The sequence below is a fragment of the Sinocyclocheilus grahami genome, unplaced genomic scaffold (assembly GCF_001515645.1).
Source record: "Sinocyclocheilus grahami isolate Dianchi unplaced genomic scaffold, SAMN03320097.WGS_v1.1 scaffold150.1, whole genome shotgun sequence".
Classification (NCBI taxonomy): domain Eukaryota; kingdom Metazoa; phylum Chordata; class Actinopteri; order Cypriniformes; family Cyprinidae; genus Sinocyclocheilus; species Sinocyclocheilus grahami.
Window position 1 is genome coordinate 2680029 of NW_015505329.1, and position 17151 is coordinate 2697179.

General features: G+C 37.8%; 1 protein-coding gene across 1 annotated transcript; it reads right to left on the reverse strand.

Moving 5' to 3' along the window:
• Positions 1–1683: 1683 nt before the first annotated feature.
• Positions 1684–15098, reverse strand: LOC107592156 (PAX3- and PAX7-binding protein 1-like). Its single transcript, XM_016281554.1, has 15 exons — positions 14822–15098; positions 14460–14560; positions 13273–13496; positions 10745–10934; positions 9453–9576; positions 8489–8591; positions 7271–7386; positions 6978–7177; positions 6719–6869; positions 6512–6633; positions 5323–5399; positions 5114–5180; positions 4817–4963; positions 4532–4686; positions 1684–2389 (listed from the first exon to the last, which is right to left on the reverse strand). Exons 1-15 carry the CDS (start codon positions 14988–14990, stop codon positions 2272–2274), a joined length of 2064 nt encoding a protein of 687 aa, XP_016137040.1. The 5' UTR covers positions 14991–15098; the 3' UTR covers positions 1684–2271.
• Positions 15099–17151: the final 2053 nt, after the last annotated feature.

The following is a 17151-nucleotide window of genomic DNA, read 5'->3' on the forward strand; positions in this document are numbered from 1 at the left end:
ACAGAATGCCAACTATGCTATTGGTGAGAGAGCACCAAGGAAGTGACAGGCATACACCAAACCTTTCCGCAGAAAGGGGCCAAGCCACTGATGGCCCGGGCTACTCGTATAGCTTGGCAGAAATTGGGAACCCAGTATAAGATGAAAGAGGAACATCCACACCAAGTTAAGAACACAGCTACCCTCAGATAGCCATGTTATGTGAGCAACCCTTTAGCATGATAATACAAGGACCACAGATAGAGGCTACCTACTTAGAAACCCAAGCAGGGGGGATAGCAGAGTCTAAATAGGGGCTCCAATGGACCACTACTTAAAACCCTAGTAAGGGGAGTAGTCACCAAGCTAGGAAACAGCTATCCTCCAAAGGTCCTAAATGAGGATTGCCAAGACCACAGAGAGTGGGCGATCTACTTAAAACCCTAACAGGGGAGAGAGCACAGTCTAGGCAAGGGGCTCAAGGAGACCACTACTTAAATACCCTAATAAGGGGAGTAGTCGCCGAGCTGGAACACAGCTATCCTCGAACAGCAGTTTCCTCAGGCAAGGCTGAAGATAGCCCACTTTCCATGGTCTGGGCAATCTACTTAAAACCCTAACAGGGGAGATAACACAATCCAGGCAAGAGGTTCAAAAACCACTACTTGTTAACCCTGACAAGGGGGTAGTACTGAGCTAAAACACGGCTATCCTCGGATAGCTATCTTCCAAGGCAAGGACTCAGCGCCTACTTGAGAGTGTGGGCCAATAGGATTGGAGTGGTTTCACACGTGCTTCAGACACCGGTCCTGCTGGTGGCAGTTCCCATAGTGTTCACTAGAGGAAGCAACGCGAGTTCCCTAGAAGGAGAACCACTGGGGGGGAAGACAATAGCAGATAACGACAGTCACATATTCCTAAAAACTAAAATAACATCCAACTGTGCTCTCTGGCTTGGATTGAAACAAATGCTTCTATAGAATCTGAGTATATCTCTATCTACCTCAAGTTAAAGCACAGCTAAATAGCCACCCGAGGAAACTGTTGACATAATTATGAAGTGTTTTATATGAAAACTCTTAACTGCATGTAAAAAGAATCGTATCCTCAAATCTTTACATTTATATGCACTAACTAGTGTAATTACAATGGAAGGCTGTTTCCATTATAAGAGTAAAAAATGTATGTTCTTAAAAAGTCACATTGTGAGATATTAAGTCATAATTACAATAAACAAGTCAAACTGCATGATACAAAGTTGCGATTATGAGGAATAAGTCACAAAAATGTGCTGTGAACTATACCTTTGAAGAAATCAAACTGCAATTGTGTTGTATTAAAATGCAGTTGTGAAGTGTAAAGTCACAATTACTACAGTTTTTTTTGTACTAAGGCAGACACTAGCCCAGAGGTTTTCAACTCTGGCCCTCGAGATCCACTTTCCTGCAGAGTTTAGCTCCAACGTTGATCAAACTCGCCTGTCTGTAACTTTCTAGCAATCCTGAAGGCTTTGATTCGCTTGTTCAGGTGTGTTTGATTAGGGTTGGAGCTGAACTCTGCAGGAACGTGGATCTCGAGGGCCAGAGTTGAGAACTCCTAAACTAGCCTATATTTTAAACCCCAAATTTCCAATATACTTTTAAACCCAGTTGTATATAAAGGAAGGAATTTATCCTGAATATTATTCACACTTTTATTTATGCAAATAAAACTTTTCAAGCTCCAGGAAAACAACAAAAAATAAGTACATTTGTTACGGTAGCACATGGTTTTGTTTTTGCCAGCATGTCATGTTCATTTGATTAGGGATGAGGTTGGCACATGAGCGAAACAGTTTTTAAGATGGGCACAGATGCTGGATTATTCAACCCATGGCTGTGCATAATGTTTTTTTGAATGTTTACAATATGAAGTATGAATCATGCTCTCAGAAATCAGCTTTAGAGCACAGAACCCACGTGTGCATTGTAAAGTGGTCTTTTCTTGCAGGTAATGATACTGCAGTGATGGACAGTTTAAAAAAATCCATTAAGAGACCCCATCCATTAAAAAAATAAGTAAAAAGAAGTGACCTCTCCTCAGGTAAGGAATTACAAAAGTCTTAACACAGCAGAGTGCACTTCAAACCCACTTCCACTAAATTTCAACTGTATTGAAGGAGAAACTTAACTAGATTCCATCCCCAAAGGAAACCCTTCAGCCGCACAAATAAATGTACAATATTCACAGTATTTACATGGTGTGGTTCATCCAAAAACGGTCAGTGAGGCAGGCGTCCCATTGCTTTGCCTTTCATTTGTTCTCGAGGAGAGTCTTTATATCTTTAATACCGTGTTCTGACGCAACCGCGATCACGTGGTCTAAAGCGTTGAGCCGTCCCAGAAGCCTAACCACCTCCTTTATGTGTTCCCTATGGAGAGAAACAGTAACTGCATTAATAAAAAAATGGAATGATGCTTACGTTGCAGAGCCATTAATATAATGTACATATATACGTGAATGTTACATTTAAATTTTACATTGAAATAGTGAAGCATGTGAACATACACATACTAAATTTAAAATGTTAAAGGTCAGTAAGACTAATAATTTATATTTTCACAATTAATACTTTTTTTTTTTTTAATCAAGGATGCATTCAAATGATCAAAAGTGACAGTAGAGGCATACAATGTTACAAAAGATTTCCATTTAAATACTTCATATTCAAAGAAAAAATATCAACATGGTTTGCAAAAAATATTAAGCAGCACAACTGTTTTCAACATTAATCATAAGAAATGTTTCTCAAGCAGCAAATCAGCATATTAGAATGATTTCTGAAGGATCACATAACACTGAGGATTGGAGCAATGATGCTGAAAATTCAGCTTTGCCATCACAGGAATAAATCACATTTTAAAATATATTAGAATAAAAAATAATAACTTTAAATTAAAATAATTTCAAAATAAGTTTGTATTTTGGAGCATATACATATATATATATATTTATAAAGAGAGACAGCATAAATGTGTGTGTGTGTGTATATATATATACATTGATATCGATTACGATTATCAAGTGAACGATTCGATATCACAATTATATCAAATTTATTTTGTGCATTTTTATTTAATTATATAAGCAGGCTACTTTTTAAAAAATTATCACAAATTAATAATAAATCAAAACATTTGTTAAGAACTTAACCAAATAAATATAGCTTCAAAACATACAAGCAAATACAAATTAATAAAGGGGGAAAAAGACAGTTACAAGTGATAAACAGAAAGTACTTTAAGTATCTATGAGTGCTTTAAGTATCCGAAAGAATACAGACAATCATAGTTATGGGTTTTTTCTTTTATCCTCAGCATTATTGCTGTTTGATTATTACTGATGAGATCATAGACAGTGGCAGCTTTAATAGGCTGCATTCACACTAACGCCCAGATCTATTTCGACATATCAGATGTTTTGTCCTGTTCTTAAACATAACTGATTGTGTTTACATCAGTTTCGTATCAAAAGTATTCAGAGATGCAAGTGCATTTAACCGCAGCCGCGATCGAGCTTCAGGACAACAAACACACAGCAAAAGTTAAAGTCTGTCAGTACGTGAGTCTCGTGCATCAAATACATACTGCATTCCAAACGGCATAATTGGAAGTATATCTAAACTAAAACACTGAAATAACAGCGGGTGGAAGCACACAAGCAATGCGCACGTGTCTCACAGTGCATATCCTGTGCAATGAAGCCCGCAGCAATTGTCTCTAGCGCACACATGTGCCATATGTGGGAAAAATGCCCAGATCTCAGATTTTAAAATAGTGGGTGCATTTTTTAATTCTCGCATGACAAGCACGTAAGTGAATGACGTCAGTAGGCTATAATCGATTATGGTTTATTACTGCATCAATGCAGAATCGTCCACGTCGCGATGCATCGATGCAAAAATTAATTTCAACACCCCTCCGCGATCGAGCTTCAGGACAACAAACACACAGCAAAAGTTAAAGTCTGTCAGTACGTGAGTCTCGTGCATCAAATACATACTGCATTCCAAACGGCATAATTGGAAGTATATCTAAACTAAAACACTGAAATAACAGCGGGTGGAAGCACACAAGCAATGCGCACGTGTCTCACAGTGCATATCCTGTGCAATGAAGCCCGCAGCAATTGTCTCTAGCGCACACATGTGCCATATGTGGGAAAAAATGTGCCCAGATCTCAGATTTTAAAATAGTGGGTGCATTTTTTAATTCTCGCATGACAAGCACGTAAGTGAATGACGTCAGTAGGCTATAATCGATTATGGTTTATTACTGCATCAATGCAGAATCGTCCACGTCGCGATGCATCGATGCAACAATTAATTTCAACACCCCTTACACACACACACACATGCAGTGATTTCCTCACTAAAATTAGACAACAAGACGCACCCTCCCCCCCCTACACAATCACCCTAGACTCACATACTATGTTTATGTCTGTAATATCTTTGTGTGTCATCTACAGTGAGGTTGAGATGTTAACTCAAGGACATTAGAAACTGCTTTACCTCACGTTCCTCTTCTCCACGTCTGATCCAGCCACACAACTGCGGTAAAGACTGCTGGCCAGATGTTTCAAATATCTGCAGAAGTTCTCCAGCTGAGGAAGAGTCTGCTGTCCTTTCAGGCTGCTGAACCACTGCACAGGAAAACACTCCACCACCTGAGGGCAGCAGTGAGAGCAATATAGTGCTTTGAGTTGAAGGACATCATATGTAAACACTGTTTATATGAATATTAATTACAAACTACACAACTGATTTGTTACACAAAAATGTGGAGACAAGTCATACCCTGCGGCATTTCTCCACGTCTTCCTCGCTGATGTCTGTGGTCTGCAGGGCTGAGAGAATGTAGCGGTTTAGTGTGCTGTCCATGGCAAGCTCTTTCAGCACTGACGGAGACAGGATCCCATCCCATTTTAAGATATTCCCAAATAACTGAACACAAGAAAGAGATTCAGTTGGGAATAAGCTTGAACAAGTTAAAATCCAACTTACATATTTTCAAATATAAAAGGTTAAACTAAGATTAACTGATTCAAACGACAGCAGAAAGTCTTTAGAATATTTAATCATGACTAGCCATACCTTTACACAAGACCAAAACTGTCTCTGGGAAAAGAGGTAAGGACCAGAGTTCCTGTTCTCCATTACACTGTCAGGGGAGAAAACAAAAATTACACATCACACACTGGTTTACAAAACATATTTAGTCACACTCGAAACTAGACGATGTGAACAAAGAACAACATGTACAAACGGTGACACAACAGGAGTGATTCAGCTTTTACACTCACTTTTTTGGAAACAGAGGCAAGAAAATATCATCATCAAGAGTCTGTCGAATTCGCGTGACTATGGTCCTCAGAAGCTCCTGAAAACAGACAAATTCTTGCCTTAAGAAATTTCATTTCTCTTAATGAAACAATAATTTAACCCTGTATATGGAAAAAAAATTTAAATGGAAGTTTATTTGAGCCTTTAGACAAAATATAAAAAAATTAAAAAATAAATATGCATAATGCACATGTTCTTGCTGAGTGTCATATTTGATAAATCAGGCTTTTATGGCACATATAGTATAACACATGAGAAAATGGAGCTCATATTTGAGGGAAAAAAACACCTCAACTGTATTCATAAGCACAAACTGAGCAAAAATATGCAATTTGGTGTAGTAAGATAAAATTCTGAAAGCTTGTAATGTTGAGATCTTTATACAGACTACTTAAAATGCATATATATATATATATATATATACAAACACAATTCCAAAAAAGTTGGGACACTGTACAAATTGTGAGTAAAAAAGGAATGGAATAATTTACAAATCTCATAAACTTATATTTTATTCACAAATATATATATATATATATATATATATATATATATATATCTCAGTTGTCACTCTGTATCTTCCAATAATATGTCTTAGTAAGATGATATTTAAATGCATAATCTTGTGATTAAAACTAGGACAAAATATATGATACACTGCAATAGAATGAGAATCAAGTGATTTTCAAATACACATTCCTCAAAAGCCTGATGCATCACATTTAACTGGCATTTCAAAAGGAATTTTCTCAAAAAATGAATTATCAAAATTATCAAGTAAACGGCAAGTTGCTTCAGTTCAGTAAGTGTTCATCTTGAAACTAATAATACTATGAAAGTTCTTCTTACGTTTACTTTATAAAAACCATTAAAGATTTCACAGCAGAAAGACATGTTCCATGATAAAGGTGAACATTTTTTACAATTATACTAAAAGGCCTTTTACTTACTAACAAAAAGTACGAACTCCCAATAAGACAACATAAGGCATGTAGAAGAGTACAAGTTTTGATCATACTGATCATTTAGAGGCCTTATATTTGATGTGAAAAAAGTCTGATTAAGTAGAATTTAAAGGTTAAATCACACTCAAATGCAAAAATTAGGTCTTGTGGCTTTAATGCGTTGCAGTCTCATCCATTCACTGACTTGTGTGTTGCGGTTGTCGCCGTGCAGCACAGTCGGATAGTCTTTAATCAGCCTCTGCATGAACGTCACCAGTCTGGACGTCTGACTGCTGGAGAGCGGATCCCACACCTGATCCGTCAGCACTGAGGGGGTGAGACAAGGTGCAATTTGGGTTTAAGATGCTGTTCTGAAAGAAAGAACTGAACAATAATGATGGGATAGACTAACCTGCCAGTTTAGGAAGCAGCACTCTTTCCACAATAGCAGGAAGCAGGCTGTTATCTGTGTCTTCCTCTTTCTTCAGGGCGCTCTGCTCCCCACAGCCATAGAAAAGCAAAGACTCAAACCACAGCATGTACTCAAAATTGGGACACTCCACCTGCATAGACAGATACAAATGGCATAATTTCGGCACTTTAAGATAAAAATGTTTAGGCGATGCAAAGCAGATCATAAAAATGTGGTGGTGGGGACGTGTTCTCTGTACCTGCAGTGGAGACCATGAGACGAGCTGTAGTCGAATAAGAGGGTTGAAGAGTTTGGGCAGACACAGTCCGATGTAGGCATCTCTATAGCATGTAAAATACAGCTTTCTCCAGGTCTCAAAGTGAGACTTTATGTTGTCCAGTGAGTGGAAATCCTCCACCACATCCTCAAAAACCTGCTTAGACTCTTTTAAAATGCGATCTGGAAATCAAAAGGATGAATTGTTAATTGAGAAAAGAGTGAAAACTAACCAGCAAAAGCCGATCTCGTACTGGTGTGAGTTAACTTGGTCACCTCTTTCTGAGTTGTAGCTGGTGATGTCAGTGGATGTCTCTTCATCATCACTGGACAGCCCCTCCTTATGCTCGGCTCTCTTGCCGTTCTGCTCTCGAGCTTGTCTGCGACGAGTTCTGTTCAGAAGTATCAAAAATGAATGAATTATAACTGAAATATATCACAGAAACTCTGCCTAGAGTAGATCTGGGTTTTGAATTTCTGATTCAATCTAATTTAGATGCACTAGCTATTTAACAAGCAAATATTAAATAGTCATATGTTCCATATACACATTACTTTATAATCAAAAGTAGCCATTATTAAAAGTGGTATTAATGTACTTTATTGATAAACAAGAGACAGCTGAAAACATACCATCTTGCTGCTCTTTTGCAAAAAAAATTTGGCCATTACAATTTACAGAACAAAGCTAATTACTGTATTTTAAAAAATATTTGTAATGAGGATTATATGCTTTGGCACATGCCATTATATGACACATATATATACACACACACACACACACACAGGAGATCAAAATTAGAGAACAATCCATAAATACTAATAGTTAAACTTCACCACTCAAAATTTGAAGGAATATTAGCAGTGGGTAACTAACACTGTTCTACTAACATGTTTGACAAAATAACCAAAGCATTTCAACAAAAAACTATATTTAGTGGAAAACACAGTGATCAAAATTAGAGAACAGTAACCACCGTAGCACGAAAGAAGATTACAACTAAAATTTTGAAGAGTTAGCTGTCAGAAATGAGCAGGAAGTGTAGAGGCCCTCTCTTTGAATGTCTGGTGTGATCTTGGTCCACTCTTCTTCATATCTCGGGAATTTCGGTCTCTCGGGAAAGGATTTTCCAGAGATTTTAAGTTGGGTATAGATCAGGACTCTCAAACGATCGATCGATAATTAATTGAAATACATGCTATAATTCATTCAAATAAATGTGGTCTTACCGCACTATTTCATCTCTGTGTATGATCTGAAGTTAGCAGAATGCTAGCGCTAACGTGCCGTAACTGACGAAAATAACTCAGTTGACCCATTCGGTCAAATATTGTGCTGCAAAAAGCAATACTAGTTTTAACTTGTAAATGCACTTCGCAGAGGCAACCACCCTCCGCTTCTCATTGTGCATTTAAAATCATTTAATGCACGGCTAGCCGTTGATTATCCCTTACATATATACATGTGTATATATAGATAAAGTGAAAGTATACCGTCTGGCTTCTCTTTCAGCTATCCTCCTCTGCTTGGCCAGCTCCTGATAGGCTGTGCGATCTCTACCGAATGAGTCCAAATTAGGTACCATAACAGCCTTACCTGAAACAGAAAAACTAATATTAACTCACAGTAAAGCTGAGCTCACCAGCTGTTACAGCCTATACTGACAGATTAGATAGTCATGATAGTCATTACCTACTCATTAATATAGCATAGATGTTCATGCATTAGGCCACAATTTTTAATATAAATTTAGTTAAAAAACAATTTATTCCATGCACAGTGCTTAATGGGATAGTTCACCCATTTCATTTCCATTTCAAGTTCCAAACCTGTATGAATTTATTTCTTCTGTTGAAAACAAAAAGATATTTTGAAGAATGTTGGTATCCATGTAGCCAGTCACTTTCATAAAATGGAAAAAATATACTATGGAAGTCATTGGCTACAGTCAACTGTTTGGTTACCAACATTCTTCAAAATGTTGTCTTCTGTGTTCAAAAGAAAAAAGTCAGTCATACAGGTTTGGAACAACGACAGGGTGAGTAAATGATGACAGAAATTAAGATATTTTTTTGGGTGAACTTTCCTTTTAAGTTGTTTTCCCTCTTCTCCTGACATCATCAGGATTAATTTACAACTAGAAGCTGATTTTGATCTACCTGCTCAATTTTACTGGGGTGACATTGAAACTCTCCTCCAAAACACTCACCTGCTCAGCATCTTAGCAATGTTTCAGTATAAACACTGACCAATAAGAAGTGAGTGAGCTTTCACCATCCGAAAGCCACATACACTTTTACTTGTCTCAATCAAACACACATACGTGCACCCACAGGACAGTCTCTTTGTGTATTATTCTGATGTGTAATTAATTACAACTATATAACAAAAACAGGAAGAAAAAAAAAACAATGAGGCCATTCAAATAAAAAATAAAAACCTTCAAGATGGACTGACTTGAAAGGCTGGAAAACTCCGACGATTCATCTTTAATATCATCCTGTCTTCTCTGGACGAGACGGGACGCCCGCTGCCGAAGTAGCTGGTGCATGGCGACCTCAAGCTCCAGAATAACAGGCACCTGAAAGATATGATGATTTTTGTGACAACTGAACTGAAGACAAGTGGCCGGTGACCGAGACGAGGGGTTCAGTGTGTTCTGCTGTGGCATGGGAGAGAGAAAGTGGCAAAACCAGACCAAATTTAGCCATAATTAATAAGCTCTGGACATAAAGCCCATTTAGAGCTGAATCAAAATCGGCTTCTCCCTGTGTTAATGCTTCATGTTATTTAATTATTATAAGCCCAAAAAAAATTAAAAATGGCTGAGTAGTTTGAAACTACTGTTAAAGACTTCCGGAAAACCCCCGTTGGTGGGTATTTTGACATTCATTTAACGTAATAAACGGATACAAACAAAATAGTTCAAATCATTTCCCATATGATTTATGACCACTTATTACTTTTAATATTTAAAAAAAATGGTTCAACGACACTGTAAACTAGCTAGTTAGCTACCTAGCAGCTAACAAACCTATGACTTTCTAAATAAAGTGACAAGTTCTTAGATAAATCAGTATATAAAGGATCCCCCCCTCCCCCCCAACTAATAACACTTTTGATGATCTGTTCTCCATGCCCCATCAAAGACACCATGATTTGTGTATATAGTGCTTCTTTATAGCTGAAAAAAATTATGGAAACACAGAAAAACCATCTTGCTGTGGGAAAAAAGATGGAAGTTTACACCATAATCCATGAGCTGATGAAAATATGACCTGGTGCACTACTGAAAATTCAGAGTTTTATAAATGATCACCATAAACATGAACTAGGACAGCGGTGGCGAACTCCGGTCCTGGAGAGCCGTAGCCCTGCAGAGTTCAGCTCTAACCCTAATTAAAACTCACCTGCCTGTAGCTTCCTAATAACTGTTCAGACCTTGATTAGCTTGTTCAGGTGTGTTTGATTAGGGTGGAAGCAAAACTCTGCAGGGCTGCGGCTCTCCAGGACTGACGTTCGCCACCCCTGAACTAGGAGTATATATGAAGTAAGGTAATTTTAGTTTAAAATATTTTTAAAGTCTAACTAACTACACAATGCTGCTGACACAGGCAACATTCAATAAACTTCAATCACAAAGAAATACAGTGGCAAGATTAGGAAAAGGGGGGTGGGGGGGACTTAAAAATGCAAGCCAGTGAAAAAAAAGCAGCAGCAACATTAAAAACAAATGCATTCATTCTTACCTTTTCACTGAAACACTCAAGCAAGTCTCCAACATACCCTCGCATTTCTTGCAAGAATCTATATTTGTCTGCGGCCTCCTGTGAGGAGCCCTCCAGGAGCTGGATGGTCTTTTTGGAGGCCTCCAGCTCCTCCTGGATCTGCTCAAAGCGCCGGGCATTGGAATCGTGCCCCTGGCGCATGAAGCTCAGCCTGGCATACAGGGGAGTCAAAGAGAGATTTATTATTAGTGAAGAATGGGGACATCACTAGAGTCGCACATGTCCTGATTAGGCATGGGCCGGTATGAGATTTTGACGGTATGATAACCTTAAGCTAAAATATCACGGTGTCATGGTATTGTCGTTACAGCTCTAAAATGTGTTATTTTTAAATGACTGGGTAAAAAAAAAAAAAAAAAATTTCTGCTGAACACAATATATTTTGTTTTTGAGCAACATACAGAATATTAGGAACAGTAGAATGTTTATTTTTTTCTTTGATTTGTTTCCTAAAAAGAATCTTCATCTTTATTTAACCTGAATCTGTAATTACAGTCATTTAATTTTAGTTATATAATTTCATATACATAACTTGACTTGATAATAATCCAATTTGAAGCAAAAACAGAATGTTCTGTTCTGACTAGCTTTGTGAAATTATACTACATGCCTGAAGGAAACAAACAGCAGAAGCTCTGAATGAGACACAGATTCACTCTCTGACAGCAGGAGGCGCTTCTCAAACACCAGATACAGCGTTTCTGAAGTTTCTGAAGACAGTCAGTTACCCTCAGAAACATTCATATAAACCACCAAATCAATATTGAGGATTTTCTTCCAATAGTTCGTACATCATGAAGAGTGAGTGATCTGCCTGCTACAGTATTTTTCTCTTTGTGTACGTCTTCAGCGTCTCTGGCCTGTGTTAACGGGCGTTTACAGACTTCATATTTTCACATAAATTACATTTTGGAAAAGTATTGCATTGCAACGCAGTTTGTGCAAGTCCAGAACAGAGACGAGCTGCAATAAGACAAAAAACGTCTGGTTGCTGATCGCGTAAATTCCAGGGGCAGCTCCTTAAAGGGTTAGTTCACCCAAAAATGGAAATTAGCTTGTTTTTTACTCACCCTCGAGGTATCCTAGGTGTATATGACTTTCTTCTATCAGACGAATCCAGTCGGAGTTATATTAAAAATTGTCCTGGCTATTTCAAGCTCTATCATTGCAGTCAGCGGGTGTTGCAGTTGAACAGTCCACAAGTCGTCAAATAAAGTGTGCGCATCCATAATAAAATGTGCCTCACACGGCTCCGGGGGGTGAATAAAGGCCTCCTGCAGCGAATCCATGTGTTTTTGTAAGAAAAATATACATATTTCAAACGTAATAAACACTTTTCTCTCACTTCCAGTATCGGTCATACGCAGAAGCCATTCTGGCAGATAACGTAGTACGTCGGCGTTGCATGATAAGTGACGAACGCGGAGAGAGAACAAAAAAGCCCGTCATGAATTAGAAGTACAAACCGAGGATTTGCAAAGGAAAAATGTCAGAGGATTTTGATATAAACTAAGAGGAGACTGGTTTTCCTTTGCTAAAGTAAGGAAACCTTGCTTCCTTTGCTCCTATAAACCAACTCACGAGACTAGCATACCTCAGAGGCACGCATGCAGAGCATACGTGCTGCGTCATCTGCCGGAACGGCTTTGGAAAACTCATGACAAAAACGGTATGACAGATACCGGAAGTGAGACAAAAGTGTTTATTACGTTTGAAATATGGATATTTTTCTTGCAAAAACACATGGATTCCCTACAGGGGGCCTTTATTCACCCCCCGGAGCCGTCGGCGGCACGTTTTATTATGGATGCGCACACTTTATTTGACGACTTGTGGACTGTTCAACTGCAACACCCGCTGACTGCAATGATAGAGCTTGGAATAGCCAGGACAATTTTTAATATAACTCCGACTGGATTCGTCTGAAAGAAGAAAGTCATATACACCTAGAATGCTTCGAGGGTGAGTAAAACAGTCTTAATTTTCATTTTTGGGTGAACTAACTCTTTAAGTTCGGCCATCCTACATTCACGTGACTGACTACTCGCACCAACAGGAGGAGGAGGGTCATGTTACTCTCTACACTGCACTCAACCTGAGGGATTCCTACACTTTCAGTCTTTGAGGAGATATGAAAAACAGCACATACCGCAGGAACGGTATAACGGAAAATATTAGTGGTTTTGAAACAGTGACATTTTCAAATCGCGGTATATCTTGAAACCGGTAATCGGCCCATGCCTAGTCCTGATGAAGACGGTTTTGTCTAAAAAATGTAATTGAGTCTGGAAAACAATTGCAGATTTTAGTATCTGCAAATCAGCTTAACATGGTGCTGAAACATTGCCCGCGATAGCCAGAATCAGTGCGAGGAGAATTGTGGGAACTAAAAACTATAAAGTGTTGGTACATTTAAAATCTTAGGAAATTCCAACTTGCAATTTGAGGGTTTACAATGGTCGCCAATGAGCAGGCAGTTCAGACCGTACCTGTCTTTGAGACGTTTCTTTACCAGATCTGTGGTTATAAGGGTCAGGTCACAAGAGGGAATGGGATAGGGAACTGAGGGCTCTGCTTTCAAAGGCTTGCTGTTGTCTGCTCCAACTGTGGCAATGGCGTAGCTAAAGGGCATGGCATAGGATGCTCCATACGGCTGTGCATCATAACTGCCTTGGTAATACATAGTTGGGTCCTCGGATTGGGTGGTTTGGACCTAAAATATCAAAAAAGGATATGACATTAAAAGGATCAGATTGTCAGCTTTAAATATTGTGATTTCAAAGTGTGTGTGTGTGTGTATGTACTGTATGTATGTATATGTATGCGTGTATGCATGTGTGTGTATATCCAGAATATATATATACATATATAATATACATAGAAACTTCATTATAATTATACTGGGGTCAGAAATGTTTGTTTTTGAAGACTGCATTTAATCAAAAACACAGTAAAACCACTAATTACTGTTTTCTATTTCAATATATTTTAAAAAGTAATTTATTCATGTTATGTCAAAGCTGAATTTGTCACATGATCCTCCAGAAATCATTCTAATGTTAATTTGGTGCTCATTAAATATTTTTTATTATGATTTTATGTTGGAAACAATTGTGCTTTTTAATATTTTTGTGGAAACAGTGAAAGTTTTTTTTAGGATTCTTTAATGAACAAAAGTTCAAAAGAACAGCATTTATTTGAAATAAAAATGTTTTGTAACATTATAAATGTCTTTACTGTCACTTTTGATCAATTTAATGCATCCTTGCTGAATAAAAGTATATTAAAAAAAAAAAATCTTACTGACCCCAAATATGTGTGTATACTGTATAGAAAGCAAGAAAGAGAGACAGCGAGAAATTACTGTCTATTGTGCTACTGATATTAATTAATAGATAGACAAAAATAGTCAAAAATATTCACTGATCTTAATTTCTTAACTTGAATGCTACATGCCATAGTTTCAATTTGTTAACATTCACAATAAGTATTAACTTTAAAAATAAAGGAACTTGTTAAACCAAATTTTAACTGTTGTATTGAAATAAGCATTGACAATATAAAATATTCAGGAATTTTTAAAGGGGAAAAAAAGTAAAATGTACATACACACACACTGGTACTGGTATGACAACTGAAATGTGGTTATTGTGACAACTCTAGTACTCTGACCCACCTGCGGGATGCTAATGCCCTTCCTGATCTGCTCCTGCTCCCAGCGACTCACTTCCTCATCCTGCCCATCATCTAGAGCTTCATCGTCACTGCATTCAATACCTGAACCACAACACACACACACACACACATACATTCAAAACAAACACTACGCTCAGATCTTGGTTCATTGCACATCTTTTCCAGTATCTGACTTCTTACAAAAGTCCTATTCATACTAATTCAGTCTTTTTTGTGTGACTTATTTAACATGAGATGACATTTATTACAAGGACAACCAGTCTGGAGAGCGTGTTAATGGGATTCCTAGAATTCTACATAAATAGGAGCTTCAGATGACTAGCTCCGAGCTCATACACTGACCTATCTCCTCAGCTATTTTCTGCCTCTGAGTCTTTATCTTGACTCCACTGAAAACAATTCTCTCCTCGTCTTCGTCGTCACTGCCGCCGTTCTCATCTTCACGGGCGAGGCGCTTGTTTGTAACCTCATTCTCCACCAGCGGAGGCTCACCCCCAAGCTCTCGAGCCATCTGCCTACGTTTACGAGCAGCATGAATGAAGGCCGCGTCGGGGATCTCACCTGTTGAAACGTATGACAGTTATCATTAGTGTAAACACAATGAAATCACTTTCACAAGAATTAGTTTATCCAGAAAGAACCTAAATGGACTAAAAGAATTTGCCATATAAAAACGTGGATTTGATCAAATGCAGTGTTTAACAACATTCAATGTAGGGCTGCACGATTAATTGAAATTAAATTGCAAAAGCGATAAATCGCAATTAGGCAGAAACTGCGATTGTCATGCGTATCTTTCAGTGAAGCATGGTTCTGTGATCAGCCATAAATCTCCATCCGAAGGCCAGAGGGCACTCTCGCGCTGAAACTCCAAATACACCTCGCAGAAGAAATCCAGGAAATCCCTATAGCGGTTGCTGAATAAACAGAAGATTTAACTGCTTTCATTGATTCAACGTGACTAATAAACACACGACTACGACAATATATGGTTTATCTGAGTTCATCTTATCATTTTTATTATAATAAAGTATATAATAATGCAATGCTAATCGACATAACCTTTATCACTGCTTAGAATGCTATGAAATATGTTGCGTGCCTTATTCTGTGTAAGAAGCCACATCATCTCACAGAAGGATTTACTTCAAACACTCGATTAACGTTAAGATGCGAGTTTGGAGTAAAAACATGTTATTAAATGTGGTATTTTCAAGTGCTTTCAGATGGAGCAGCATTTACTACACAGAGCCGTAGTTCACTGACAAGCTACGCAAACAGCTTTTCATAATTTCATAATTGCGCGATTACATTTTCTGCGATTATGAACGTAATTTTGCGTAGCTTGTAAGTGAACTACGGCTCTGTGTAGTAAATGCTGATCCATCTGAAAGCAAGTGAGTAACAAATAAAAAGAAATACATAAATATTATAAATAAATACACAGATTAGAAATAAACATTAAGAATTAAACAGTATAATTATAAGATTAAAATAAATGTATTATTTTTTTATTAATTTTAAAATGAATAAGATTGTTTGTAATATTTAAATCTTTACTATGTTTTAATGAGTAGTGTAAGACAAAAACAACAAGAAAGAAAATCTGTACAGCAATATAAGTTTAAGAAATCAAGAATTAATGGGCTTTATACTATAAATCATATATACAGATAGACAGGCAGACAAGCAGACAGACAGACAGACAGACAGACAATAGATAGACAGACAGATAGACAGGCAGACAGGCAGACAGACAGACAGACATACAATATATAGACAGGCAGACAGGCAGGCAGACAGACAAACAAACAGACAGACAGACAGACAGATAGATAGATAGACAGAGAGACAGACAGACAGACAATAGATAGACAGACAGATAGACAGGCAGACAGACAGACAGACAGACAGACAGATAGATAGACAGAGACAGACAGACAGACAGACAGATAGATAGACAGAGACAGACAGACAGACAGACAGATAGATAGACAGAGACAGACAGACAGACAGACAGATAGATAGACAGAGACAGACAGACAGACAGACAGATAGATAGACAGAGACAGACAGACAGACAGACAGATAGATAGACAGAGACAGACAGACAGACAGACAGATAGATAGACAGAGACAGACAGACAGACAGACAGATAGACAGACAGATAGATAGACAGACAGGCAGACAAACAGACAGACAATAGATAGACAGACAGATAGACAGGCAGACAGATAGACAGGCAGACAGGCAGACAGACAGACAGACAGACAGACAGACAGATAGATAGATAGATAGATAGATAGACAGATAGATAGATAGATAGATAGATAGATAGACAGACAGACAGACAGACAGACAGACAGACAGACAGACAGACAGACAGACAGACAGACAGACAGACAGACAGACAGATAGATAGACAGATAGATCGACTTACATTGTAAAAACTCCTCCCTAGTCTTGGGATTATTGGTGGCAGTGATCTGGATGTATTTCACTATGGAGACCAATGGAAAAGTGTGATGTTTTTATGCAAAGATCAAATGTATTCATTATACAGTTTAAACATTTATACAAAATGAGTACTATCTATCTATCTATCTATCTATCTATCTATCTATCTATCTATCTATCTATCTATCTATCTATCTATCTATCTATCTATCTA